The sequence below is a fragment of the Cibotium barometz genome, chromosome 55, assembly GCF_041138505.1.
Source record: "Cibotium barometz isolate CiBa-2024 chromosome 55, ASM4113850v1, whole genome shotgun sequence".
Taxonomy (NCBI): Eukaryota; Viridiplantae; Streptophyta; class Polypodiopsida; order Cyatheales; family Cibotiaceae; genus Cibotium; species Cibotium barometz.
Window position 1 is genome coordinate 28,884,635 of NC_141100.1, and position 26,079 is coordinate 28,910,713.

Below are 26,079 nucleotides of genomic sequence, written 5' to 3' on the forward strand. Positions count from 1 at the left end.
CATATGCATTCATTTGGCTACTCACACACACACACCAACCACTAGCTCATGCATTCATTTAGCTACTCACATACACACAAACAACTAGCATATGCAAAATAAGCATGCGAATCAAGAACCTAACACAAATAAGCAAGATTGAGGGCCGGAATTCTTGAGGCCGACCCCCCCTCGAAAGGCTTTGTATTAATTCTTTGCTCTTGAACTCTTACAAAAAGAGAGAAGCTTAAATTAATACAGCTCTTGGAACATGGAGGCTAGGATCTCCATAGCGCTTGAGCTTTTGGGCTTGCTTAGGACCTTGAGCTACGTTGTCCTCTTCTCAAAGCCTCAATGGCTACTCAAGCCACGGAGAAAAGGAGAGTCTTGAAGAGGATTTGGTTAGGAGCTTGAGTTGGAAGTGCTCCATAGTCTATATACTTATCTACCAAGGGTTAAGCATGTAACTAGCATAAGAGTGCTTGATCTTGAAGAGCTTGATGAGAGCTTTCACTTGTGCTTTTCACACTCTAATTGCTCTCCTAATGAGTAAGACAATCCCCTTTTAAGAACTCGAGTTGATGAGGTGGAAGCTTGATGCCATTTATAGCATCCATGTGGCTTAGAGAGAGGTAGAGCATGTGTGACACATGGGGAGCCTATTTCCACCTCTTTCATTGGTGGAAATGTGTCCTAATTGGATCAAATAAAGCCCTCCTTCCCATTTTCATAATTCATTGTCCATGCACCCACCTTGGATACCTCTCGTAAGTCGTATTTTAGCCGTTTTAGGTCTTTCGAAGGCCCGTTTTTACTCCATAAAATTCTGATGAGATCCTAGGAGAATCTTCCATGCACTTTTGAAATGAAATTCACCTTTTGGCACTTCTCTTGCCTTGAATTCACTTTCATACATGCCTCTTTGTCCATCCATATGTGCTTTTGTGTGCCTTTTCTATCTCAAATGGCCACTTTTAGAGAGAGAAAAGCCTTGATAAAGCACAACATTCATCAAACTTTAATTTTGATGACACTCCCCCTCTCTTTTTCTTGCACACTCATCATTGTCATTCCTGTATGCATATGCATACGCTACCTCCAAGACACCATAAACTATTCCAAGACATTTCATTTCTTCTATCCCTGGCCTAGGAAGTGACAAAATAGAAAAAAAAGCCATTAAGAAAAGGCAACAAAAGAACTTGCAAAAAAGTAATGTTATTGACGCATATAAGGATGCACATACCGACACATATACGGATGCATATATAGACACACATATCAATGCTTATACTGACGCTGTGGCAAGAGTTGGTTATTAGCTGTGGGTACGCAGAGATCCTGTAGTGATGTGGGTGCCATCTACTGCTCCACAAACATTAGGAAACACAGTCATGGCAGTCATGGCATTGAATTCATTAATTAGGTTACCGAGCGTATCACCTTCAAGTATAGAGATGTAGCGTGCTTTTTACTCTTTTTTTTTGAAGTGCACAATGCACATGCGGGATACGCAGGCCTGCTATCCATTTTCTCACATGCGTAGCACTTTTATAATAAAACTTCTACCCTAACCCTACCGGCACAAGCCACAGCGATGGTGAGAGAAATCGCGCTACACCCGGCGAGCGAGATGGCCACAGATCCAGACACGCTTGACAGGAGGGGAGTGAAACGCGTGCCTGTGCCAGACAATCTTGACAAGGGCTTAAAGGTTTGGCTGATGGATGCGCTTTCTGTGGAGTATGTGTATCTGGAACCATACGAGGCATGGTGTCCAATTGCAGCATTAAATAGTGTACTTCGGTTGCCCAACGTCGTGCACGCTCGCTTATTTGACGAACCAGGAGGTATGTATGGTGCCTAGGTTCTGTGTGTGTCTGTGAGTAGGGCTTTGGAGATTGGAACTCAACTGCTTCATTCTCTATTTTCAGGCCCACCCAAAAAGCAGCGGATGCAACCAGCTGCTTCAGATGCCAGAGGTAAGCCGACTGACTGGAGGTAGGCAAAGATTTCTGACCCCTGCTCTCTGATTTTTTTCTCTTTTTCATGCTCTTTCAGAAAGGGCGTTTAAGCTGGAATACCAGAACTCGGACAATGTCTCCACTATGTATCGAGCTTTGACATGCATAATGCAAAAGGGTGGCTATGCTCCGAGTGCTGGCCTTTTCCAGTCTAGTGGCTGGGGGAAGAGCAGGCTGGTATGCGAATTGTGGAAGAAGGATGTATGGGTGGTTTATTGTTCGTTTGCGGGCGGGAGTGGCTATCCCAAGAGCTCTTGGATTGCAAAGTGGTTCTGTGAGCAAGCTATGAAGCATCTTGGCAGCGATGAGAGCCTACAAGGGCAACTAGCGTGCATGAATTTTACTTTGGCTTACTTCATCGCATGCATTCGTATGCTGGCAAACAGAGTCAAGAATAGTGGTTGGAGTCATGAACAATTTCTGATAGAGACAATGGAAGGCTCCATGTATTGGAAGGACGTGCAAGAGGAGACCAACAAACTTCTAGAGGAAAACTTCGCCAAAGGTGGTTTGACACAAATTCAGGGTAGCAAGCAGCTTACGTGGACTGTCTGGGAAAAGGAGACTAGGGTGATATTTGAAAATTTACGGCCTAAGGATATTATGATAGAGCATGATCGAAAGTTGGAGATTTTATTTGTGTTTGATGAAGCTAGGCATCTGGTGAGGAATGATAATCACTTGAACTGCTTCCTTCCAATTAGGAGAGCCACCCGTGCAGCCAGTGGAAGCGGAGTTCTAGTGCTGTTTATGGACACATCCTCCGAGATATCAAATTTTTCTGCCCCGGATTGGGCTGACCCTTCAGACCGAGCAGCTGCTTGTGATGTCATGCTAGCACCTCCAATCTGGGGGACCTTCTCAGCAGACATCTCAGAAAAGGATTCACTGCAGCTCTTTTCCACCAAAACTCTCAACAACATTGCTAATCCCCATTGGGCTGTGAGATATGGCAGGCCATTGTGGTGGGCTACTTTCAAGTCTTATTTGCCTGATTTACCTGAAGGGGAGGAGTACACACAAGGAGGGAAGCAAGTTGCCTTCAATGAAACGTACAGCCTTGCTAAAGATAAGCTGTTGGGAGGGCCTGCTAAATGGTATGAATACATCATTAAAAGGAAGGACCTCCCAGAAGAGGCAGCATTGAGTTTGTTAGGAGCTACCGTTGGGCTTGATGTCGATCCCCGTTCTAAACTCGCGTCAGAACTGGTGGCGAATCATCTTCTGTCAGTTCTTTCTGTTTCACCAACTCATGAACTGGTGTGGACAGTGTGGAGCTCTGAGCCACTTGTATCGATGGCTGCAGCAGAGGCCAGTAGAATTCTGAATAGATCAGGAAGGAGTCGGGAACTTTATGGGTCACTAGTGAACGCGCTTGCAGGTGGATGGATTGACGGGGGATTTACAGGGGAGCTGGTAGCTAAGATCATACTTCTACATGCCAAAGATGACGGAGAGCAAACACAGCCTGGCCTCTACACTGTGGATGATTTCTGCAAGCACTTGGTTGGAAAGTCATTGTTGGAGTTGATCGGGCGAGCATTGACTGATGGGGAAAAGAAGTTAGCCAATGCCCGGTTGCATTTCAACTCTTTTCGAAGGATTTACAAGAAGCTCTCTGATATGACATTTGATGACTTTTTGAAGTGTGCTGAGCGAGGCTGTGCTATCCAATGTGCTGCGGGTGCATGGGGGGTTGATCTGCTCATCTTTGCCTTTACTGGTGGTGATGATGATGAGTTGACAGTGGACAATATAACGGTTATCTATGTTCAGGTGAAGTTAAGGGAAAAAGAGGATGCTACAAATGTAACTGCTGCCAAGGCTTCTCCTCATTATGCAAGGTTGAGTGTAGCATTGAAGTTGCCTTACATGAGCTTATATATGAATGTGTTTGATAAAGGCGATAAAGCAAGGGCCTATTGGGTGGATCCAATGGTAATTTCAGCTTCAGTAGAAGCATCTGCTTCAAAACCCATCCAAACTGCTCTGAAGGAGATCACGAAAGAGCAGGAGATGCAGGGGAGCAGCAAGCAGTCTGACGTTGATTTCATGGAGATTGAAGGAGATCAAGGGGAAAAGAAGGGACCAGCTGTTCAGGCATGGAAAGCTTGGCTCAAAGTGAGAGGTGAAAATCTGCAAACTGTCCTTGTCGTAGAGGGCTTGGAGGCTTTTGTGCTGGATGAAGGCCTGAAGGAGCAGCTTAAACTAATTGTGAAGACTTCAAGATCTCCCTTTTTCACGGATGATCGTAATGATCTTCACAAGGAGTTACTGGAGCTCCAAAAGTCGGGTTTGCAAGAGATGTTCAAAATTGAGAATTTTTGGGACTTTTGAGTAAGGGACTGCAAAGAGGTAAATCCATTAAGCAGGTGACTTCCATTTTGACCTTTGCCTCTCTCTGATGACACCAATTGCATGATATGTCTTAAGTGATCGCACACTGAGCTGCTTTGAATGGATGTAGTGGAAAGGTTATATTTCCCAATCCAACCACCTTCAATTGCTGTAGCTTTAAAGCTTGTGGGAGCATGGGAGGTGGGGCAAGATTGCTACATGGGGTTATTCGAAAACGATATTGCACTCCAAAATGTTTTGGTGGACATTGGATGTGTAAATGTGAGGTGGTGTTCTTGAAGATGTTTGGTGGATATCTATGTCGTGTTTTTGGTGTCTTGGTCTTGTTCTATTCACTTGGTCTGTACTAGTAGACATGCCCAGTAAAGCCCGGGTGAGTAAGCAGGGGAAGAATAGACATTGAAAATTAATTTTGCATAGACATTGAGAAAAAATTGAAGATGGTGTTGTTATGCGGGAGATGCCAAGAATGTTGTATGGGGTTGCTTAGGACTGATATTGTGCTTAGTGCTACTCTATTGGATTGTTATTTTAAGTGGGTTGCCCTTTTTAAAGCACAAGTGCTTGAGAAGCTCCCTCTTGGGATGTTGCCCCTTGAAGTATACAGAAGCACGATGAGTTATTTGCTGTGCAGACAAAACACCCGATGGGATCACAATGAACTATTTGCTTTGTAATTAGAAAGGGTATGCCCAATGGCATCAAAGTAAGAAAGCATTCGATACGAGATCATTTCCCAAATGAAATTGTGTTTTTTCTTATTAGTTTGTAGTTTTGTCTACATTGTTGGTTATTAAAACTTGGGTCAAGGTGAATATTTGGGAATGGGTTGATTATGTACGTAAAGACTCGGAAGCTTATGAATTTGAAAAAAATTGTGTGTTTGTGCAATGGAGTAAATACATACTCATCATTATGAAAAGAATTAGAAGCTTGTTATTTTCATGTGTAAGCAGGGCTGATTTATTATATCTTTGAATTATGAATTTGAAAAAAAATAGTTTTGTTTGGCAATGGGTTGATGTAAAGGCTTCCAAACTTGTTATTTTCATGTGTAAATAGGGGTAGTTTTAAATATCTTTGAATTATGAATTTGGAAAAAAACTTGCCTTTATGCGTCGAGATTATATAGATACATAAAATTATAGAATTATATTTGAAGTTTGAATGTGCACATCGAATAAAGAATTAAGACATTTGAATTAAAATGAGAACATGGCTTGATCAAATAAGTAATCATAGAGAAACAAAGTTTGTGCTAGACCTTTTTTTTTTTGCATTGGTGGCCAACACACACATTTGCCCCTTGGTCAAACACATTTTCAATGCAACATTTTCTTTATTATTCCTCTAGAAGTAGTCTATTTTTGTCATCTTAATTGTTAGTGATAATAGTTTTTACTACATGAATTGAAAATTTTAGCTTTTTCAATGGTTTTAATAAATAAAATTAGTTTTTGATGGCACCAAAGGATGACAATAAAACAACATTTGTGATAGAATGTGCAAAATTTACAAGTAATGTTATGACATTTGATTAATAGGATATCCCTACTATATTTCAAACATGGGTCTAAGAAGCATTTTCTCCTCTTCTCACAACATTAATGAGAGTGTTTTGCACAACTTTAGTGGTCACTACCTATACCCTAGAAGTACCCATGCAAATCCAATGAGGGATGTACCCAAGAAGCCCATTCATGCCTAGGTCTCCACTTGCCCTACCAAAAGCCATGGTACCTCCAGAACCCTAGCCACACGGCAACAAGCAGCCATTTATGTGTGTGTGTGTCTCACACACACACATATATTTACGTATGTACACACACACACACACACATATATATATATATATATATATATATATATATATATATATATATATATATATATATACGTGTGTATGTGTACCTATATATATCTTTATAAATATATTGTAATAGGTCTCTAGTAAATTTTTCCATAATGAAAGTTTGGAAATGGTTTTTAGATGATTTTAATCAAGTAGAGAAAGTTTGATAGCAGTGTATTTTTACATTCTCTCTCTAGACTTTTGGAGGGCGTTTTTGTGTGGTAATTTAGAGCATGTTAGAGTTAGAATTTCGGAAAGGTTTGTATGAGAGAGTTGTAGTTTTTAGAACTTCGAAAAAGTTTTTAGGACTTCAAAAAAGTTTTTAGGACTCCTCTTGATCAACATAGCCTTGGACATGTAGCTTGATCAAAGGAGATACATGCATCAAGCAAGATACATAATCTTGCATAGTCTCTCCCTTTTCGAGCTTGAGAGCACGCCATGCTGTGAGCGCATCATCCTTGGCTTGATCGGGTAGGAATTGCTCCATGTGATAGCAACCCTACAAGCTCTCCAAGTCTTGGGCCTCAATCCTTGAGAGCGAAGACATGCCCACCATAAGCGGGACCTTTTCATGTACATAGCTATATGGCACAACTTTGATTGTTTGGTAATCTGCTCCCCACCAAACGCCGCATCAAATTGATGAATAAAGTTTAGCAGTTTATCTGTATTAACATACGTGCCATCAAATGTGAGAAAAGTCACACTCTTTCCACCCTCTTTGAACTTTTGAAGCTTACGAGCTCTCTTCCAAACATAGTAGGTCCTTTTGCACCTTCGTGGTGCGGCATGACTAAGAGCACTTGACCTTTCTTGTGGAAAGCTTCTTTCATCATATTTTGGGGGTAAAGGTCTTGGAGGTGAAGGAGACCTTCTTCTTCGTTTTGATGGAAACCGCTTCTTTCACTTCTTCCACTTTTGGATGAGGACCACTTGAAGGAGTTCTTTGCCTTCTATGAGTGTGGTTAGGAGAGCGATGGGAATGTCGTTCTTGACGAGCACTTGATGGAGATTTCCCCTCCCCTTCTCCAAAGTCCTTCTAACATGCTCACTCCCTTGTGGAGAATTGACTTCTCAAGGTGGAGAACTTGTCGTAAGAACCATGCCATGAGAAAACATCAAAGCTTGAACCATAGGCCTTAAAGATGGAATATGTTGTGCATAATGCAAGCTTTGTACTAGATTTCTTAGAGCATGGGTTCCTTTTGTCGATGCTTCATCTTCCTTTCAGTTTACTTGGTGTCAACTACGTTCATTATGTGGAATAGAAGACATGATTCCTTCACAAAAATCAGTACCGTTTATCTGAGTACTTAGATCATAACTTTATTAAAAGTTCAAGTTTTAATTGAAGCAACACCTACAAGGCTCTGTTACCAATGAAATTGCATTATGCTCTTTTTAGGCAAATAACAAGTATTTACTCTTAGATCTTTTTAGGCAAATAACAAGTATTTACTCTTTTTAGGCAAATAACAAGTATTTACTCTTAGATCTTTTAGCAACTAGTCTTAATGACACGTCGGCTCTCCTAGGTAATGAATGCCCTTAGTAATGGTAGCATGTGATAAGAATAACATCGTAACTAATGCATTCATTTGGCAACCCACACACATATTCAATTAGCATGCATATCAAGCACATTAAGGAAAGATGTTCACACAATCTTGACGGTCAGATTTCTTGAGGTCCCTCGAAAGGTTTTATATTAATCGTTGCTCTTGAACTCTTTACAAAAAGAGAGTAGCTTGAATTAATACATCATTAGGACCATAGAGGCTAGGATCTGCTTCTCTCATGCACTACGTTGTTCTCTTCTCAAAGCTTCAATGGCTATTCAAGACAAGAGTACTTGTGGAGAAAAGGAGAGCGTTGAAGAGGATGAGGAAAGGAGCTTGAGATGAAAGTGCTCCATAGCCTGAGTATTACATAGCTACCAAGGGTAGGTAAATAATCATAAGCATATAGCTTGCATATGAGTGCTTGAGCTTGAAGAGCTTTGTGAGAGCTTTCACTTGAGCTCTTGAACACCCAAAATTGCCTTTTGGTCAGAGAGATATACCTCCTTGAAGCTCATGACTTGGAGAGGTGGAAAGTCATGCCAAAATTAGTATCCATGTGACTAGAGAGAGGTGGAGAATGGGTAAGGCATGGGATAAAGAGGGCGCCTAATTCTTGCCCTCTAAATGGGTGAAAAATGTCCCAATTGGCTAAACAAAGCCCTTATTCCCATTTTCATGATCCTTTGCCGTCATTCCCACTTTTCCCACCTCCCGTAAGCAGTATTTTGGCAATTTTAAGTCCCTTAGAGGCAAATTTGTGCTCCATAAAATATTGATGAGATCCTAGGAAAATTTTCCATGCACTTGCGAAGTGGTATTCACCTATTGGCACTTCCTTAGCCTTGAATTCACTTTCATACATGCCTTGTTGTCCAACAACATGTGCGTTCTTATACTTTATCTCTCCTGAATGGCCACTTTGAGAGAGAGAAAAGACTTGGTAAAGCACAAAACTTATCAAAATTACTTTTTGATGACACACACACACACACACACACACACACACACACACACACACACACACATATACATACATACATACATACATACATACATAGATATATACATATATATATAAACACACACACACACACATGCATACAGACATATATATATACATGTATCTATATCTATATCTATATATGTATGTATGTATGTATGTATATGTATATGTATATATATGTGTGTGTGTGTATATATATATATATATATATATGTATGTATGTATGTATGTATGTATGTATGTATGTATGTATGTATACATACGTACATACATACATATTATATATATATATATATATATATATATATATGTATGTATGTATGTATGTATAACACACACACACACACACACACACACACACACACACACACACACACACACACACACACATATAACGTGAGGCCGCACTTAAAGAGTAAGGATACTTAATAGAATAATGGATAGAAGAATCAGAGTTTACAAGGTAGATGCAATTAATTGCCAGCTCATAACCTCCCGAGACCACCCCCTCGCTTCTCATGTACATGAGTCTTGATCTCAATCTTATTCACAATCTCAATCTCAATCACAATCTTAATCTAAATCTCCAAGAATCTCAACCACAACCACAATTGCAATCACAATCGAGGGCCTCCAATTTATAAAAACTGGAGTGTGCCAAAATTTGGAGTTTTCCAAGAAAAACGCCCTCATAAAAAAGCATCCAACAAAAACGGCATCCATCAAATATAATGTACACCAAAATTGGCGCCCATAGAAAAAAGACGTGTTCTTCAAGAAAAAGCGTGAAATCAATTTGCATTAAGCTCTTTAGGGCAAATAACAAAAGTATTTACTCTTGGCTCTTTTAGTATAACTAGCCTTAATGACGTGTGCTAAACAAGAACACAATCAAGAATCGATTTTTCCAGTCCCTCATATATAGAGGACATTTTTGATAAGCTAGAAGGTTCATCTTACTTTAGTAGGATAAACCTTAAAAGTGGCTATCATCAAATAAAAGTGGCTATCATCAAATAAGGATAGTACCTTATGACATCCATAAGATTGCTTTTTCGTACGCAATTTGTCTTCTATGAGTACGTGGTGATGGCCTTTAGCCTTACCAATGCTCTAGCAACCATAATAGGTTGATGGAAATATTAGTTAGGAAGCATGGGGCATACATTGGAGTGTTCTAGATGATATTATTATCTACTCTAGGACAATAGAAGAACACAAAGAGCACTTAAAGGCAATGCTAATAGACTTTATGTAAATGGGAAGAAAAGTGAGTTCTTCCTTAAAGAGGTAAGGTACCTTGGTCATACTATCTCTAAGGAGGGTACCCAAATGGATCCTGAGAAGCTTAAGGTAATAGATGAGTGGCCACAATTGAAGAACCTTCATGAGTTAAGAAGCTTTATTGGCATGTGCTCCTATTATAGATGCTTTATTTCAAAGGTCTCTATAATAGTGGGTCCGCTCCATAATTTGACAAAGAAAAAGGTCAAATTCCAATTGACCATGAAAGAAGACAATGCTTTTAAAGAGCTCAGGAAAAGACTTATGATGAACAAAACCACTTTTGGTATTTCCCAATTTTAATAAGCCTTTTGAAGTTCATTGTGATGCTTGTGGTGATAGCATTGGGACTGTTCTTCCTCAAGAAGGACATCCTATTACTTATGAAAAGAGAAGGTTGACCTCACAAGAACAAGTACTAGGAATCTATGAGAAAGAACTGCTTGCAGTTATTCATGCTTTAGGTTCTTGGAAGCATTACTTGTTGGATACACCCTTCATAATACGTACAGATCATCAAAGCATTACTTATTGGGTACACCCTCTATAATATATATAGATCACCAAAGCATTAAATACTTTCTTACGCAAACCAAGATTTCTGACAAAAGAAAATTAGATGGGCTAATTTTCTCTCTCAATTTCATTTTCACATAGCCCACAATCCTGGAAAGCAAAATGCGGTTACGTATGCACGCTTATGGGGGCCTAGAGTAAATGTTGTCTCCATAGTACATAATCATGATCTTGCAAGTATGATTGACAAGTATGCACAAGATGAAGACTATATCTCTATCATGGCAGATTTAGAGAGTAGCAAGGCCCATGAACCTTTCTCACTAAAGAAGGATTCCTCTTGCATGGTTCACAATTATGTGTAACCAAGGAACTTCGTGAGAGAAGCTAATGTATGAGGCTCATGCTCCACCATATGTAGGGCATCGTGGTATCCAAGCCACTACTCAAGCAATAGAAACTTACTTCTATTCGCCAATTATGCAAAAGGACATCCATGATTATGTAGAACAATGCAGGGTATCTCAGAAGGTCATGTATGATAGAGGAAAAGCCCCTAGATTGTTGCAACCATTGCCAATTCTAGAGCTCCATGGGAGAGTGTTTCAATGGACTTCATCTTTGGATTGTCCAACTCCATCATGGAAATATGAGTATATGGACAATGGTAGACCGATTGAGTAAATAGGCTTATTTCATATTTGTTAAAGAGGACTATTAAGTCGCACCACATGGCTACCATATTCATATCCCAAAATTTCAAGTACCACGGGATGTCAAGTTCAATTGTCTCTGATGGAGACCCAAGAATGACAAGTCTCTTTTGAAGGGGGCTATTTGAAAATTTGGGCGCAAGACTCAATTTCTCGTTGACCTATCACTCTCCTCAAACAGATGGGCAAACAGAGATTGTGAATTCTATAATCCTTGATCTTCTCAAAGGCTATGTTGGAGAGAAAGATCAAAGTAAACAATGGGAGAAATACTTACCTATAGTAGAGTTTGCATATAATAACACGGTGCATACCTCTACAAGGAAGTCTCCATTTGAGATAGTAGAGTTTGCATATAATAACACGGTGCATACCTCTACAAGGAAGTCTCCATTTGAGATAGTTGACAGCCACCCAAAGCCTCCACCTATCTTAAGGATGCATTCAAACATTAAGATAGCTTTTCAAAAGATAAAAGAAGCAATTCAAGTGTCACAACAAAAGCAAAAAGAGGTTGCTGAGATAAGCATTGAAGGCCTAAAAGAGGATGAATGGGTCTTGTTGAAGTTTCCCAAGGCTTGTTTACGTCAAAAGATAGGGGCAAGCGTTGGCGAGGATGGCCCATGAGATATCAAAAGATTTATCCTAATATTGGTAAGAGGTATTATGGTCCATTTTACTTTCTTAAAAGTATCAATGAAACATCTTTTAGAATCAAGTTGTTAAGAGCATTGGTATATACATAATGTTATTCATGTGAGTCTGCTTAAGCCGTTTAAAGGTACACCTCCAAAGATGGACCCTATAGAAGAGGATCCTTTTGAGATTGAGGACCAAGAGGAGATCCTACGACCTAAGGCCATCCTTAAGCATGAGGATAACATTCTTCAAAGTGGTAAGGTAATACGTAGGTATTTGATTAAGTTTAAGAATTATCCACTTAAAGATGCTAAATGGATGCGGGAACCCTAGTTGAAGGAACCTCTTGTCTTGTTGCAACACACATATACAATTCGCATATGCGTAACAAGCACATTAAAGCAAGATCTCGACACAATCAACACAAGATTGAGGGTTGGATTTCTTGAGGCTGCCAATCCCCCATTGAGAGGCTTTGTATTAATCTTTCCTTTTGAAGTCTTTACAAAAAGAGAGTAGCTTGAATTAATACATCATTAGGACCATGGAGGCTAGGATCTCCATAACCCATGAGCTTGTTGGCTTGCTTCTCCCTTGCACTACATTGTCCTCTTCTCAAAGCCTCAATGGCTATTCAAGCCAAGAGTACTTGTGGAGAAAAGGAGAGCTTTGAAGAGGATTAGGGAAGGAGCTTGAGATGAAAGTTCTCCATAGCTTAAGTATCATACTTAGCTACCAACGGGTGGTACATAATCTTAAGCATATAGCTTGCATATGAGTGCTTGACCGCAAAGAGCTTTGTGAGAGCTCTCACTTGTGCTTTTGATCACTCTAATTAGCTTATTAATGAGAGAGATAAACCTCCTTGAAGTTCATGACTTGATGAGGTGAAAAGTGATGCCAATTTTAGCATCCATGTGGCTAGAGAGAGGTGGAGAATGGGCAAGTCATGGGAGGAGGAGCACGCCTAGATCTTGCCCTCTAATTGGGTTAAAAGTGTCCCAAATTGGCCAAACAAAGCCATCATTCCAATTTTTATTATTCTTGGCCCTCACTTCCACTTTTGTCACCTCTCAGAAGCCGTATTTTAGCAAATTTTAAGTCCTTCGAAGGCCTGTTTTTTGTACTCCATAAAATACTAATGATATCCTAGGGAAATTTTCCATGCACTTGTGAAGTGGAATTCACCTTTTGGTACTTCCGTAGCCTTGAATTCACTTCCATATATGCCTTGAATTCACTTCCATATATGCCTTACTATCCAACAATATGTGCTTTCTTGTGCTTCTTCTTTCCCAAATGGCCACTTTTAGAGAGAGAAAAGCCTTGATAAAGCACAAAACTCATCAAAATTAAATTTTGATGCCCCTCCCTTGAAATCGTAGTCATCCTCGACGATGCTTGTATCAAGTGAAAGGAATCCCATCTATGCTCCGGATCCACATTTGAGCAAGATTACATTCCTGAACTAGATGGCAAGTCTAGTAGGTGTTTAGGAGACAGTCATCGTTAAACTATTCCTTGGAAACATTGGTGTATACACATAAAACATTTTAATGCATATTAGTAAAGAAAAAAAAAGAACATTGCATTAAATCTTTAAACATTTTTATACATTGATGTCTTGGTTATCATTTAAATCATGAAGGAACTTATAATCTTGCAAACAGGGCAAGAGAATCCTTCAATTTTGGGGTTCATGCATCTATTTAGCATCTTCAAGAAGATAATTCTTAAACTTAATTAAATAGCTACATATTACCTTACCACTTCGGAGAATGTTATCCTCATGCTTAAGGATGGCCTCAGATTGTAGGATCTCCTCTTGGTCATCAATCTCAGGAGGATCCTCTTCTATAGGGTCCATTGGGGATGTACCTTTAAATGGCTTAAGTAGACTCACATGAAAGGCATTATGTATATGCCAATGCTTTGGTAACTTGAGTTTAAAAGACATTTCATTGATCCTTTTAGGAATCTGAAATGGACCACAATATCTCTTAGAAAGCTTAGGATAAATCTTTTGATGATGTGTGGGCCTTCGTTGCCAATCCTTGTCCGTTTTTTAATGTAAACAAGCCTTGGGAAACTTGAGCAAAACCCATTCATCCTCTTTTAGCTCTAAAGGCCTTTAATGCTTATCAGCAACCCGTTTTTGCTTTTGTTGTGACACCTCAATAGCTTCTTTTATCTTTTGAAAAGCTATCTTGTTGTCATGGACATACTCATCAGCTACTACAAATATATTTGAATGCATCCTTAAGAGAGGTAGGTGGAGGCTTTGGACGACCTTCCACAATCTCAAATGGAGAATTCCCTATAGAGGTATGCATTGTGTTATTATATGCAAACTCTACCAAAGGTAAGTATTTCTCCCATTGTTTACTTTGATCTTTCTCCCCAACATAGCTTTTGAGAAGATCAAGGATGATGGAATTCACAATCTCTGTTTGCCCATCCGTTTGAGGGTGATAGGTTGACGAGAAATTGAGTTTAGTGCCCAAATTTTCAAATAGCCCCCTCCAAAAGAGACATTATTCTTGAGTCTCTATCAGAGACTATTGAACTTGGCATCGCATGATGGTACTTGAAAAATTAGAATGTGAATATGGTGGCCATGTGGTCTTCTGAAAAGGTATGAAATGAGCCTGTTTACTAAATTAGTCTACCACTGTACATATACTCGTATTCCCATGTATGCACTTCAGCAATCCAAAGATGAAGTCCATTGAAATACTCTCTCATGGAGCTTCTAGAATTGGCAATGGATGCAACAATCCAAGGGATTTTCCTCATCATATACTTGAACTTTTGACATACCATGCATTGTTCTACATAATCATGCATGTCCTTTTGCATAGAGGGCCAATAGAAGTAAGTCTTTGTTGCTTGAGTAGTGGCTTGAATGCCATGATGCCCTGCATATGGTGGAGCATGAGATTTATACATTACCTTCTCAATCATGAAGTTCTTTGGTTTCACATAATAGCCGTGAACCATGCAAGAGGAATCCTTCTTTTATTGAGAAAGGTTTGTGGGCGTTGTTACTCTCTAAATTTGCCATAATAGAGATATAGCCTTCATCTGGTGCATACTTGTCAATCATGCTTGCAAGATCATGATTATATGCTATGGAGACGGCATTTACTTTAGGCCTTCATGAGAGTGCATCCACAACCGCATTTTGCTTTCCCGGGATATGGGCTATGTGAAAATGAAATTGAGAGAGAAAATTAGCCCATATCATTTGCTTGTCATTAGAAAGCTTGGTTTGTGTAAAAAAATATTTAATGCTTTGGTGATATGTATGTATTATGAAGGGTGTACCCAACAAGTAATGCTTCCAAGAATCTAGAGCATGGATAACTGCAAGTAGTTCTTTCTCATAGATTCCTAGTACTTGTTCTTGTGAGAGTTCAACCATCTACTTTCATAAGCAATAGGATGTACTTCTTGAGAAAGAAAGCCCCGATGCTATCACCATAAGCATCACAATGAATTTCAAAAGGCTTATTGAAATAAGGCAATATCAATAGTGGTTTCATCATAAGCCTTTCCTTGAGCTCTTTAAAAGCATTGTTTTCTTTCATGGTCCATTGAAATTTGACCTTTTTCTTTGTCAAATCATGGAGTGGACTTGCTATTATAGAGAACTTTGAAATAAAGCATCTATAATAGGAGCACATGCAAATAAAACTTCTTAACTCATGAAGGTTCTTTGGTTGTGGCCACTCATCTATTACCTTAAGCTTCTCGAGATCCATTTGGATACCCTCCTTAGAGATAATGTGACCAAGGTACTTGATCTTATTAAGGAAGAACTCACTTTTCTTCCCATTTACATAAAGTCTATTAGCATGCAATTCTTTAAAAATTGCCTTTAAGTGCTCTTTGTGTTCTATTGTCCTAGAGTAGATTATAATGTCATCAAAGAACACTCTAGTGTATGCCCTATGCTTCCTAAATAATCTTTCCATTAACCTATTAAAGGTTGCTAGAGCATTGGTAAGGCCAAAGGGCATCACCACGTACTCATACAAGCCACACTACATACGAAAAAGAGTCTTATGGATGTCATGGGGTACTATCCTTATTTGATGATAGCCACTTTTAAGGTCTATCCTTTAAAGTAAGATGAACCTTGTAGCTTGTCAAAAATGTCCTCTATACGAGGGACTGGAAATAGATTCTTGATTGTGTTCTCGTTTAGTGCACGATAGTCCACACACATGCAATAGGACCCATCCTTCTTTTGCACTAACAACACAGGTGTGAGCAAAAGGGAGATGAAGTAGGTCGTACCATCCCCTTCTCACGAAGCTCATTCACTTGAGAGAGTATCTCTTCTTGTTGTGCATGAGAGACACGATATGGGGGCTTATTAGGGGATGTGCTACCTGGTACTAATTCAATCCTATGGTCATCCTCTCCTCACATGAAGGGGGTAACTCACTAGGGATAGAATCTGAAAAATAATCACTATATGCTTGAAGGAAAGACATATAATTCATTTCATCATTAAAGCTTGTATTAGTATTAGACATTTGATAGAGTGTATCATGAGAAGAAGGAGAGTCTTTGAAAAAAACCATATACACAAAAAGAGAAGTTTTTATTGACTTTTGTATAACATCATTAGATACAACAGTTATGGTAGTTCCCTTCCTCTCAGTTATGGTGGTTCCCTTCCTCTCAGTGTTAATACTAATGGATTTACCTCTATGATGAGAAGTGATAACCCTATTAGGATAAGTGAGTTGTATGGCGATGCGATGAAACCATGGCACCCCTAAGATAACATCCTCATGCAATAAAGGAGATACATAAAACTCCTCTTGATCAACTTACTCTTGAACATGTAGCCTAAGCTTCCCAATCAATGGCGTGGCACGGACCTTGCCCTTTAAAGGCTCCATTGGCATCAAGTGCAGGTCCCATTTCTTCAGTATTGATGCCCAGTTTTGAAGAGTGCACACGGAGTGTGTGTGTGTGTGTAGAGTAGCACAGAGATGGAGAAGAAGGAGAAGACACAAGATGTGGACTCCTTGTCACAATGAGTGACTAGGGTTTTAGAGAGTCCTTATTAGTAAGACTACAAAGAATGGTGTCCGCCCACCCACTTACTTAGGGTTGGCACAATGGGCTTTACCACCCGAACAACTTCCCACTTAACGGCCAATGCCTTTAAGTAATGGGGTGCCTATATATATATATACAAAAGATCTCGAAATTTCTGGATATTGTGCAAAATAGAAGCAAGCGCAGCCTTTTGGAAAAGGGAATCCCGAATCTTGGGCTGCAAAAGGTGGTGAGGGCCGCATTCCTTGCGGGAAAAAAGAGGAGAAAACCAGAGTGTAGGGGGCGGCAAAAAATCAAAGTTCAGATATCTGCAGAAGCGAAGCGGCTCTTGAGATTAGTGAAATAAAGTCAAGAAAAATTACACTTGTAAACCTTCAGATAAGTGGTTTGTTTTTTATTTATTTTTATATACTATCTCTTCATACGATTTAGAAAAATCGTATATCTCATATATCCTTAAGGGATTTGGAAACGAGTAAAATGCTTTGGAGAAAAAAATTAAAGGATTTGGAACTTGGAGAATTGTGAGAAAAGGGTATCAAAAATACTTTCAAGCTGTGGGAAGTTGGATTCACTTCTACTCGATCCAATTTTGGAATTCATGAGCATGTTATAGCTATGCAGTATACTATCTTTTGTTTGTGAAATGTTAGAATTTAAAAGCAGGCTTTCAGGTGATAAAGGACATCTTGGAATGATGGATTTGAAGGCACTGGATGTATAGAATGTAAATGGTCACATGTATGTTGGAAAAAATTGAAGGTTATGTTATGCCTACATGTGATTGGTTCGAGGGATATGGAAAAAGGAGCCAGTGAATCTATGCTTGAAAATGGACAAGCACTTGGTACACAATTTTGTGCAATCATCAGGATGAGTTCAAGGATGTATTGAGGTGAATTGACTCATGAATATGTCATTAAAGAAATGGAGATGTCCTATGCTCCTTGGGAAAATTTTGTGTGCAAGTTTCCTTGTTAAATTTGGCACCAACTCTCATAGCTAGAAGCCTCGCACTTTCCCAGCGACACCGCCCACGTCACGACAACGTTTCCACTTGTAATAGTCTTTCTTCATGTGGCCCTTATTTTTGCAGTAATAGCACTCAATGTCCTTCTTGCTCTTCGACCACATGATTTGCTACGAGACTGATTTCTCTCTATCGACTTCCCCTTTGCATGGGATCTCTCCCTCACCACCATGAGGGCACTGGAACCCTTGGCTGGTTCCATGTTCTTTCTGTTTACTTCCTCTGTTAGCGAACCGCCTTCAACATTTGCACTAGTAAGACCATCAGCAGAGCAGCAGGGGCAGAATTACTAAGAGCTATACGAAAAGTGTCCCAGCTTTTTGGTCATGTGACCAACAAGAACATAGCTTTCACAAAATCATTAAATGTAATGCCGTGTGCTGACAGCTGACTGAAAATAGTATTGAACTCATTAAGATGATTGGACATGGAAGTCCCTTCCTTCATCTTCAAGTCAACCAATTGTTTTAGCAAATAAACTTGCTGAGAAGCTGCACTCTACTTCTCATATAGGTCACATAATTTCTACCATAAATCATAACTAGTGGTCTTGTCTTTGACATTGAAGTAAACAGATTTAGAGAGTGTTAGCATGATGGTAGACTTGGTGAGCTCATCCAAGTCTTGCCATTCCTCCTGTGGCATCGCTTCTGGTTTGACTCCTTTCAGCTTGATAGGCTTTATTAAAGGTTGCTGGAGCATTTGTAAGACCAAAGGGCATCACTACATACTCATACAAACCAAACTGCGTACGAAAAGCAGTCTTGTGGATGTCATGAGGTACTATCCTGATTTGATGATAGCCACTTTTAAGATCTATCCTACTAAAGTAAGATGAAACTTGTAGCTTATCAAAGATGTCCTCTATTATGCGAAGGACTGGGAATCGATTTTTAATTGTGTTCTTGTTTAGTGCACGATAGTCCACACACATGTGATATGAATGCGTACCTTGAGCTTCCCAATCAGTGGTGTGACAGAGACTTGTGGCCCTTTAAAGGCTCCGTCAGCATCCCATCGAGTGCAGGTCCCATTTCTTCAGTCCTGATGCATAACTTTTGGGCTAACTCAACTGAAATCAAATTATGGGATGAGCCAGGATCAAATAATATAAAAGCATCTTGATCCTTAACTTTTCCCCACACATAGCATAATTGATTAGTATCTTTTTTGCATATTAGATGGGAAACTTACTTGTGTGGCTTGAGGAGGACCCTTCTTGATGACTTTTGTGGGACAAGCGCAGTAGGAGTACCCTTGTTCTCCACACTTGAAGGATCAGTTCTCCTTCTTATACCTTTTAAGCTCCTCAGGTGAGAGCTTGTTCTGCCCCTTGTACACCCCTTTCTCCTTCTTCTTCATTTGACTTTTTGAAGTCTTGAGAAGGCCGCTCATTGTGGATAGTCTTTTCACCTTTCTCGTATAACTTAATAGTCATTTTGTTGAAAGGGAAAATCTTGCTACCCACCAATGAGTGATGGATGACTTCGGAGATAGTTGCGGGCTTTTGTGCATGAACATATCCATGCATATCTTCATGGAGTCCAACAGCCAAAAACTGTTGCTTTTGCTCCGAGAAATTTCTCTTCTTAAAGACAATAGCTTTGAGATGTAAATCCCAAAACTTGTCTATGTAGTGCTGTATACTCTCTCCCTTTTCGACCTTAAGAGCATGCCATGATGATAGCACATCATCTTGAGCTTGGTCGCTTAGAAATTGCTTCATAATAGCATTTCTACATTCCCGCCAAGTTTTGGGCCGCAAACCTTGAGCTCGAAGACTCGCCCACCATTGACGAGCGGACCTTTGCATGTACATGGCCACATGACAAAGCTTGGAATGTTCGGGGAAATGCTCTCCACCAAAAGCCGCATCAAATTGTTGGATAAAGTCGAAGACTTTATCCGTGTTGCCATATGTACCATCAAATGTGACAAAAGTCACATTCGTTCCACCCTCCTTGAACGTTTGAAGCTTGCGAGCTCTCTTCCCAGCATAATAGGTCCTTTTGCGCCTTCTTGGTATGCGAGTGCATGCGCTTGACCTTTCTTGTAGAGAACTCTCTTCATCACCTTTTGAGAGTGAAGGGCTTGATGGACGTGAAGGAGACCTTCTCCTACTTCGATGAAAATGACTTCTTTAGCTTCTTCCACTTTTGGATGAGGAAGACCCATCACTTGAAGAAGATCTTCGCCGCCCGCCGTCTACAACGGGAACATCGTTTGGTGAGGAGCACTTGATGGAGATTGCCCCTCCTGTTCCATGGACATTCTTACATGCCCACTCCCTTGTAAAGAATTGGCTTCTCGTGGAGGAGACCTTGTTGTAAGAACCATGCCATGAGAAAACATTAAAGCTTGGACCGTGGGTCTGAAAAAGGGATTATGTTGTGCATCATGCAAGCTTTGTACTAAGTTCCTTAAGGCATGAGTTCCTTGTGTTGAAGCTTCATCTTCCTTAAAATTTACTTGATGCCAACTATGCTCATTGTGTGGAATGAAAGACATGATTCCTTCACAATATTCACTACCTTTTAATGAGAGTGCTTGGATCGTAGCTTAATTAGAAATCCTAGTTTTAATTAAGCAACACCTACAATGCTCTGATACTAATGTAACCAAGTTTACTATAAGCTTCTTTATAGCAAATAAAAAGTATTTACTCAAGATCTTTTAGTATTGAGTTCCTTTTAATTTCCACCCTTAGTAGTAGTGATAGCATGTGATAGGAATAACATAGTAGCTAATGCATTCACACAAACAACTCACATATGCATTCATTTGGCTACTCACACACACACACCAACCACTAGCTCATGCATTCATTTAGCTACTCACATACACACAAACAACTAGCATATGCAAAATAAGCATGCGAATCAAGAACCTAACACAAATAAGCAAGATTGAGGGCCGGAATTCTTGAGGCCGACCCCCCCTCGAAAGGCTTTGTATTAATTCTTTGCTCTTGAACTCTTACAAAAAGAGAGAAGCTTAAATTAATACAGCTCTTGGAACATGGAGGCTAGGATCTCCATAGCGCTTGAGCTTTTGGGCTTGCTTAGGACCTTGAGCTACGTTGTCCTCTTCTCAAAGCCTCAATGGCTACTCAAGCCACGGAGAAAAGGAGAGTCTTGAAGAGGATTTGGTTAGGAGCTTGAGTTGGAAGTGCTCCATAGTCTATATACTTATCTACCAAGGGTTAAGCATGTAACTAGCATAAGAGTGCTTGATCTTGAAGAGCTTGATGAGAGCTTTCACTTGTGCTTTTCACACTCTAATTGCTCTCCTAATGAGTAAGACAATCCCCTTTTAAGAACTCGAGTTGATGAGGTGGAAGCTTGATGCCATTTATAGCATCCATGTGGCTTAGAGAGAGGTAGAGCATGTGTGACACATGGGGAGCCTATTTCCACCTCTTTCATTGGTGGAAATGTGTCCTAATTGGATCAAATAAAGCCCTCCTTCCCATTTTCATAATTCATTGTCCATGCACCCACCTTGGATACCTCTCGTAAGTCGTATTTTAGCCGTTTTAGGTCTTTCGAAGGCCCGTTTTTACTCCATAAAATTCTGATGAGATCCTAGGAGAATCTTCCATGCACTTTTGAAATGAAATTCACCTTTTGGCACTTCTCTTGCCTTGAATTCACTTTCATACATGCCTCTTTGTCCATCCATATGTGCTTTTGTGTGCCTTTTCTATCTCAAATGGCCACTTTTAGAGAGAGAAAAGCCTTGATAAAGCACAACATTCATCAAACTTTAATTTTGATGACACTCCCCCTCTCTTTTTCTTGCACACTCATCATTGTCATTCCTGTATGCATATGCATACGCTACCTCCAAGACACCATAAACTATTCCAAGACATTTCATTTCTTCTATCCCTGGCCTAGGAAGTGACAAAATAGAAAAAAAAGCCATTAAGAAAAGGCAACAAAAGAACTTGCAAAAAAGTAATGTTATTGACGCATATAAGGATGCACATACCGACACATATACGGATGCATATATAGACACACATATCAATGCTTATACTGACGCTGTGGCAAGAGTTGGTTATTAGCTGTGGGTACGCAGAGATCCTGTAGTGATGTGGGTGCCATCTACTGCTCCACAAACATTAGGAAACACAGTCATGGCAGTCATGGCATTGAATTCATTAATTAGGTTACCGAGCGTATCACCTTCAAGTATAGAGATGTAGCGTGCTTTTTACTCTTTTTTTTTGAAGTGCACAATGCACATGCGGGATACGCAGGCCTGCTATCCATTTTCTCACATGCGTAGCACTTTTATAATAAAACTTCTACCCTAACCCTACCGGCACAAGCCACAGCGATGGTGAGAGAAATCGCGCTACACCCGGCGAGCGAGATGGCCACAGATCCAGACACGCTTGACAGGAGGGGAGTGAAACGCGTGCCTGTGCCAGACAATCTTGACAAGGGCTTAAAGGTTTGGCTGATGGATGCGCTTTCTGTGGAGTATGTGTATCTGGAACCATACGAGGCATGGTGTCCAATTGCAGCATTAAATAGTGTACTTCGGTTGCCCAACGTCGTGCACGCTCGCTTATTTGACGAACCAGGAGGTATGTATGGTGCCTAGGTTCTGTGTGTGTCTGTGAGTAGGGCTTTGGAGATTGGAACTCAACTGCTTCATTCTCTATTTTCAGGCCCACCCAAAAAGCAGCGGATGCAACCAGCTGCTTCAGATGCCAGAGGTAAGCCGACTGACTGGAGGTAGGCAAAGATTTCTGACCCCTGCTCTCTGATTTTTTTCTCTTTTTCATGCTCTTTCAGAAAGGGCGTTTAAGCTGGAATACCAGAACTCGGACAATGTCTCCACTATGTATCGAGCTTTGACATGCATAATGCAAAAGGGTGGCTATGCTCCGAGTGCTGGCCTTTTCCAGTCTAGTGGCTGGGGGAAGAGCAGGCTGGTATGCGAATTGTGGAAGAAGGATGTATGGGTGGTTTATTGTTCGTTTGCGGGCGGGAGTGGCTATCCCAAGAGCTCTTGGATTGCAAAGTGGTTCTGTGAGCAAGCTATGAAGCATCTTGGCAGCGATGAGAGCCTACAAGGGCAACTAGCGTGCATGAATTTTACTTTGGCTTACTTCATCGCATGCATTCGTATGCTGGCAAACAGAGTCAAGAATAGTGGTTGGAGTCATGAACAATTTCTGATAGAGACAATGGAAGGCTCCATGTATTGGAAGGACGTGCAAGAGGAGACCAACAAACTTCTAGAGGAAAACTTCGCCAAAGGTGGTTTGACACAAATTCAGGGTAGCAAGCAGCTTACGTGGACTGTCTGGGAAAAGGAGACTAGGGTGATATTTGAAAATTTACGGCCTAAGGATATTATGATAGAGCATGATCGAAAGTTGGAGATTTTATTTGTGTTTGATGAAGCTAGGCATCTGGTGAGGAATGATAATCACTTGAACTGCTTCCTTCCAATTAGGAGAGCCACCCGTGCAGCCAGTGGAAGCGGAGTTCTAGTGCTGTTTATGGACACATCCTCCGAGATATCAAATTTTTCTGCCCCGGATTGGGCTGACCCTTCAGACCGAGCAGCTGCTTGTGATGTCATGCTAGCACCTCCAATCTGGGGGACCTTCTCAGCAGACATCTCAGAAAAGGATTCACTGCAGCTCTTTTCCACCAAAACTCTCAACAACATTGCTAATCCCCATTGGGCTGTGAGATATGGCAGGCCATTGTGGTGGGCTACTTTCAAGTCTTATTTGCCTGATTTACCTGAAGGGGAGGAGTACACACAAGGAGGGAAGCAAGTTGCCTTCAATGAAACGTACAGCCTTGCTAAAGATAAGCTGTTGGGAGGGCCTGCTAAATGGTATGAATACATCATTAAAAGGAAGGACCTCCCAGAAGAGGCAGCATTGAGTTTGTTAGGAGCTACCGTTGGGCTTGATGTCGATCCCCGTTCTAAACTCGCGTCAGAACTGGTGGCGAATCATCTTCTGTCAGTTCTTTCTGTTTCACCAACTCATGAACTGGTGTGGACAGTGTGGAGCTCTGAGCCACTTGTATCGATGGCTGCAGCAGAGGCCAGTAGAATTCTGAATAGATCAGGAAGGAGTCGGGAACTTTATGGGTCACTAGTGAACGCGCTTGCAGGTGGATGGATTGACGGGGGATTTACAGGGGAGCTGGTAGCTAAGATCATACTTCTACATGCCAAAGATGACGGAGAGCAAACACAGCCTGGCCTCTACACTGTGGATGATTTCTGCAAGCACTTGGTTGGAAAGTCATTGTTGGAGTTGATCGGGCGAGCATTGACTGATGGGGAAAAGAAGTTAGCCAATGCCCGGTTGCATTTCAACTCTTTTCGAAGGATTTACAAGAAGCTCTCTGATATGACATTTGATGACTTTTTGAAGTGTGCTGAGCGAGGCTGTGCTATCCAATGTGCTGCGGGTGCATGGGGGGTTGATCTGCTCATCTTTGCCTTTACTGGTGGTGATGATGATGAGTTGACAGTGGACAATATAACGGTTATCTATGTTCAGGTGAAGTTAAGGGAAAAAGAGGATGCTACAAATGTAACTGCTGCCAAGGCTTCTCCTCATTATGCAAGGTTGAGTGTAGCATTGAAGTTGCCTTACATGAGCTTATATATGAATGTGTTTGATAAAGGCGATAAAGCAAGGGCCTATTGGGTGGATCCAATGGTAATTTCAGCTTCAGTAGAAGCATCTGCTTCAAAACCCATCCAAACTGCTCTGAAGGAGATCACGAAAGAGCAGGAGATGCAGGGGAGCAGCAAGCAGTCTGACGTTGATTTCATGGAGATTGAAGGAGATCAAGGGGAAAAGAAGGGACCAGCTGTTCAGGCATGGAAAGCTTGGCTCAAAGTGAGAGGTGAAAATCTGCAAACTGTCCTTGTCGTAGAGGGCTTGGAGGCTTTTGTGCTGGATGAAGGCCTGAAGGAGCAGCTTAAACTAATTGTGAAGACTTCAAGATCTCCCTTTTTCACGGATGATCGTAATGATCTTCACAAGGAGTTACTGGAGCTCCAAAAGTCGGGTTTGCAAGAGATGTTCAAAATTGAGAATTTTTGGGACTTTTGAGTAAGGGACTGCAAAGAGGTAAATCCATTAAGCAGGTGACTTCCATTTTGACCTTTGCCTCTCTCTGATGACACCAATTGCATGATATGTCTTAAGTGATCGCACACTGAGCTGCTTTGAATGGATGTAGTGGAAAGGTTATATTTCCCAATCCAACCACCTTCAATTGCTGTAGCTTTAAAGCTTGTGGGAGCATGGGAGGTGGGGCAAGATTGCTACATGGGGTTATTCGAAAACGATATTGCACTCCAAAATGTTTTGGTGGACATTGGATGTGTAAATGTGAGGTGGTGTTCTTGAAGATGTTTGGTGGATATCTATGTCGTGTTTTTGGTGTCTTGGTCTTGTTCTATTCACTTGGTCTGTACTAGTAGACATGCCCAGTAAAGCCCGGGTGAGTAAGCAGGGGAAGAATAGACATTGAAAATTAATTTTGCATAGACATTGAGAAAAAATTGAAGATGGTGTTGTTATGCGGGAGATGCCAAGAATGTTGTATGGGGTTGCTTAGGACTGATATTGTGCTTAGTGCTACTCTATTGGATTGTTATTTTAAGTGGGTTGCCCTTTTTAAAGCACAAGTGCTTGAGAAGCTCCCTCTTGGGATGTTGCCCCTTGAAGTATACAGAAGCACGATGAGTTATTTGCTGTGCAGACAAAACACCCGATGGGATCACAATGAACTATTTGCTTTGTAATTAGAAAGGGTATGCCCAATGGCATCAAAGTAAGAAAGCATTCGATACGAGATCATTTCCCAAATGAAATTGTGTTTTTTCTTATTAGTTTGTAGTTTTGTCTACATTGTTGGTTATTAAAACTTGGGTCAAGGTGAATATTTGGGAATGGGTTGATTATGTACGTAAAGACTCGGAAGCTTATGAATTTGAAAAAAATTGTGTGTTTGTGCAATGGAGTAAATACATACT

At 40.6% G+C, this 26,079-nt stretch overlaps 3 protein-coding genes across 6 annotated transcripts in view; 2 read left to right on the forward strand and 1 right to left on the reverse strand.

Moving 5' to 3' along the window:
• The window catches only part of LOC147607590 (uncharacterized), a 158,348-nt gene extending 156,513 nt beyond the window's left edge, over nt 1–1,835 (reverse strand). The window contains exon 1 of the mRNA XM_086790781.1: nt 1,804–1,835. The gene's annotated coding sequence lies outside the window, so the exon portion shown is untranslated. The remainder of the gene's footprint in view (nt 1–1,803) is intronic.
• On the forward strand, nt 1,271–4,816 carry LOC147607593 (uncharacterized). 2 transcript variants are annotated; one of them, XM_086790884.1, is made up of 3 exons: nt 1,271–1,829; nt 1,914–1,961; nt 2,041–4,816. In XM_086790884.1, the coding sequence occupies exons 1-3, from the start codon at nt 1,577–1,579 to the stop codon at nt 4,338–4,340; spliced, it is 2,601 nt and encodes an 866-aa protein (XP_086647010.1). In that variant the 5' UTR covers nt 1,271–1,576; the 3' UTR covers nt 4,341–4,816. The 2 variants fall into 2 exon arrangements, with proteins under 2 accessions (XP_086647010.1, XP_086647011.1); XM_086790885.1 differs by having other exon boundaries at nt 1,622–1,693.
• A 17,264-nt stretch (nt 4,817–22,080) lies between these two features.
• LOC147607594 (uncharacterized) lies at nt 22,081–25,626 on the forward strand. 3 transcript variants are annotated; one of them, XM_086790216.1, is made up of 4 exons: nt 22,379–22,503; nt 22,577–22,639; nt 22,724–22,771; nt 22,851–25,626. In XM_086790216.1, exons 3-4 carry the CDS (start codon nt 22,744–22,746, stop codon nt 25,148–25,150), a joined length of 2,328 nt encoding a protein of 775 aa, XP_086646342.1. In that variant the 5' UTR covers nt 22,379–22,503; nt 22,577–22,639; nt 22,724–22,743; the 3' UTR covers nt 25,151–25,626. The 3 variants fall into 3 exon arrangements, with proteins under 3 accessions (XP_086646341.1, XP_086646342.1, XP_086646344.1); XM_086790215.1 differs by having other exon boundaries at nt 22,081–22,639; XM_086790218.1 differs by lacking the exon at nt 22,577–22,639 and having other exon boundaries at nt 22,433–22,503.
• The last annotated feature ends 453 nt before the right edge of the window (nt 25,627–26,079 follow it).

Coding starts and splice junctions, on each gene's coding strand:
- LOC147607593 (XM_086790884.1), top strand. CDS start 1,577: ATGGTGAGAGAAATCGCGCTACACCCGGCGAGCGAGATGGCCACAGAT. Junction 1,830..1,913: donor CTTATTTGACGAACCAGGAG/GTATGTATGGTG, acceptor CTCTATTTTCAG/GCCCACCCAAAAAGCAGCGG. Junction 1,962..2,040: donor AGCTGCTTCAGATGCCAGAG/GTAAGCCGACTG, acceptor ATGCTCTTTCAG/AAAGGGCGTTTAAGCTGGAA.
- LOC147607594 (XM_086790215.1), top strand. CDS start 22,387: ATGGTGAGAGAAATCGCGCTACACCCGGCGAGCGAGATGGCCACAGAT. Junction 22,640..22,723: donor CTTATTTGACGAACCAGGAG/GTATGTATGGTG, acceptor CTCTATTTTCAG/GCCCACCCAAAAAGCAGCGG. Junction 22,772..22,850: donor AGCTGCTTCAGATGCCAGAG/GTAAGCCGACTG, acceptor ATGCTCTTTCAG/AAAGGGCGTTTAAGCTGGAA.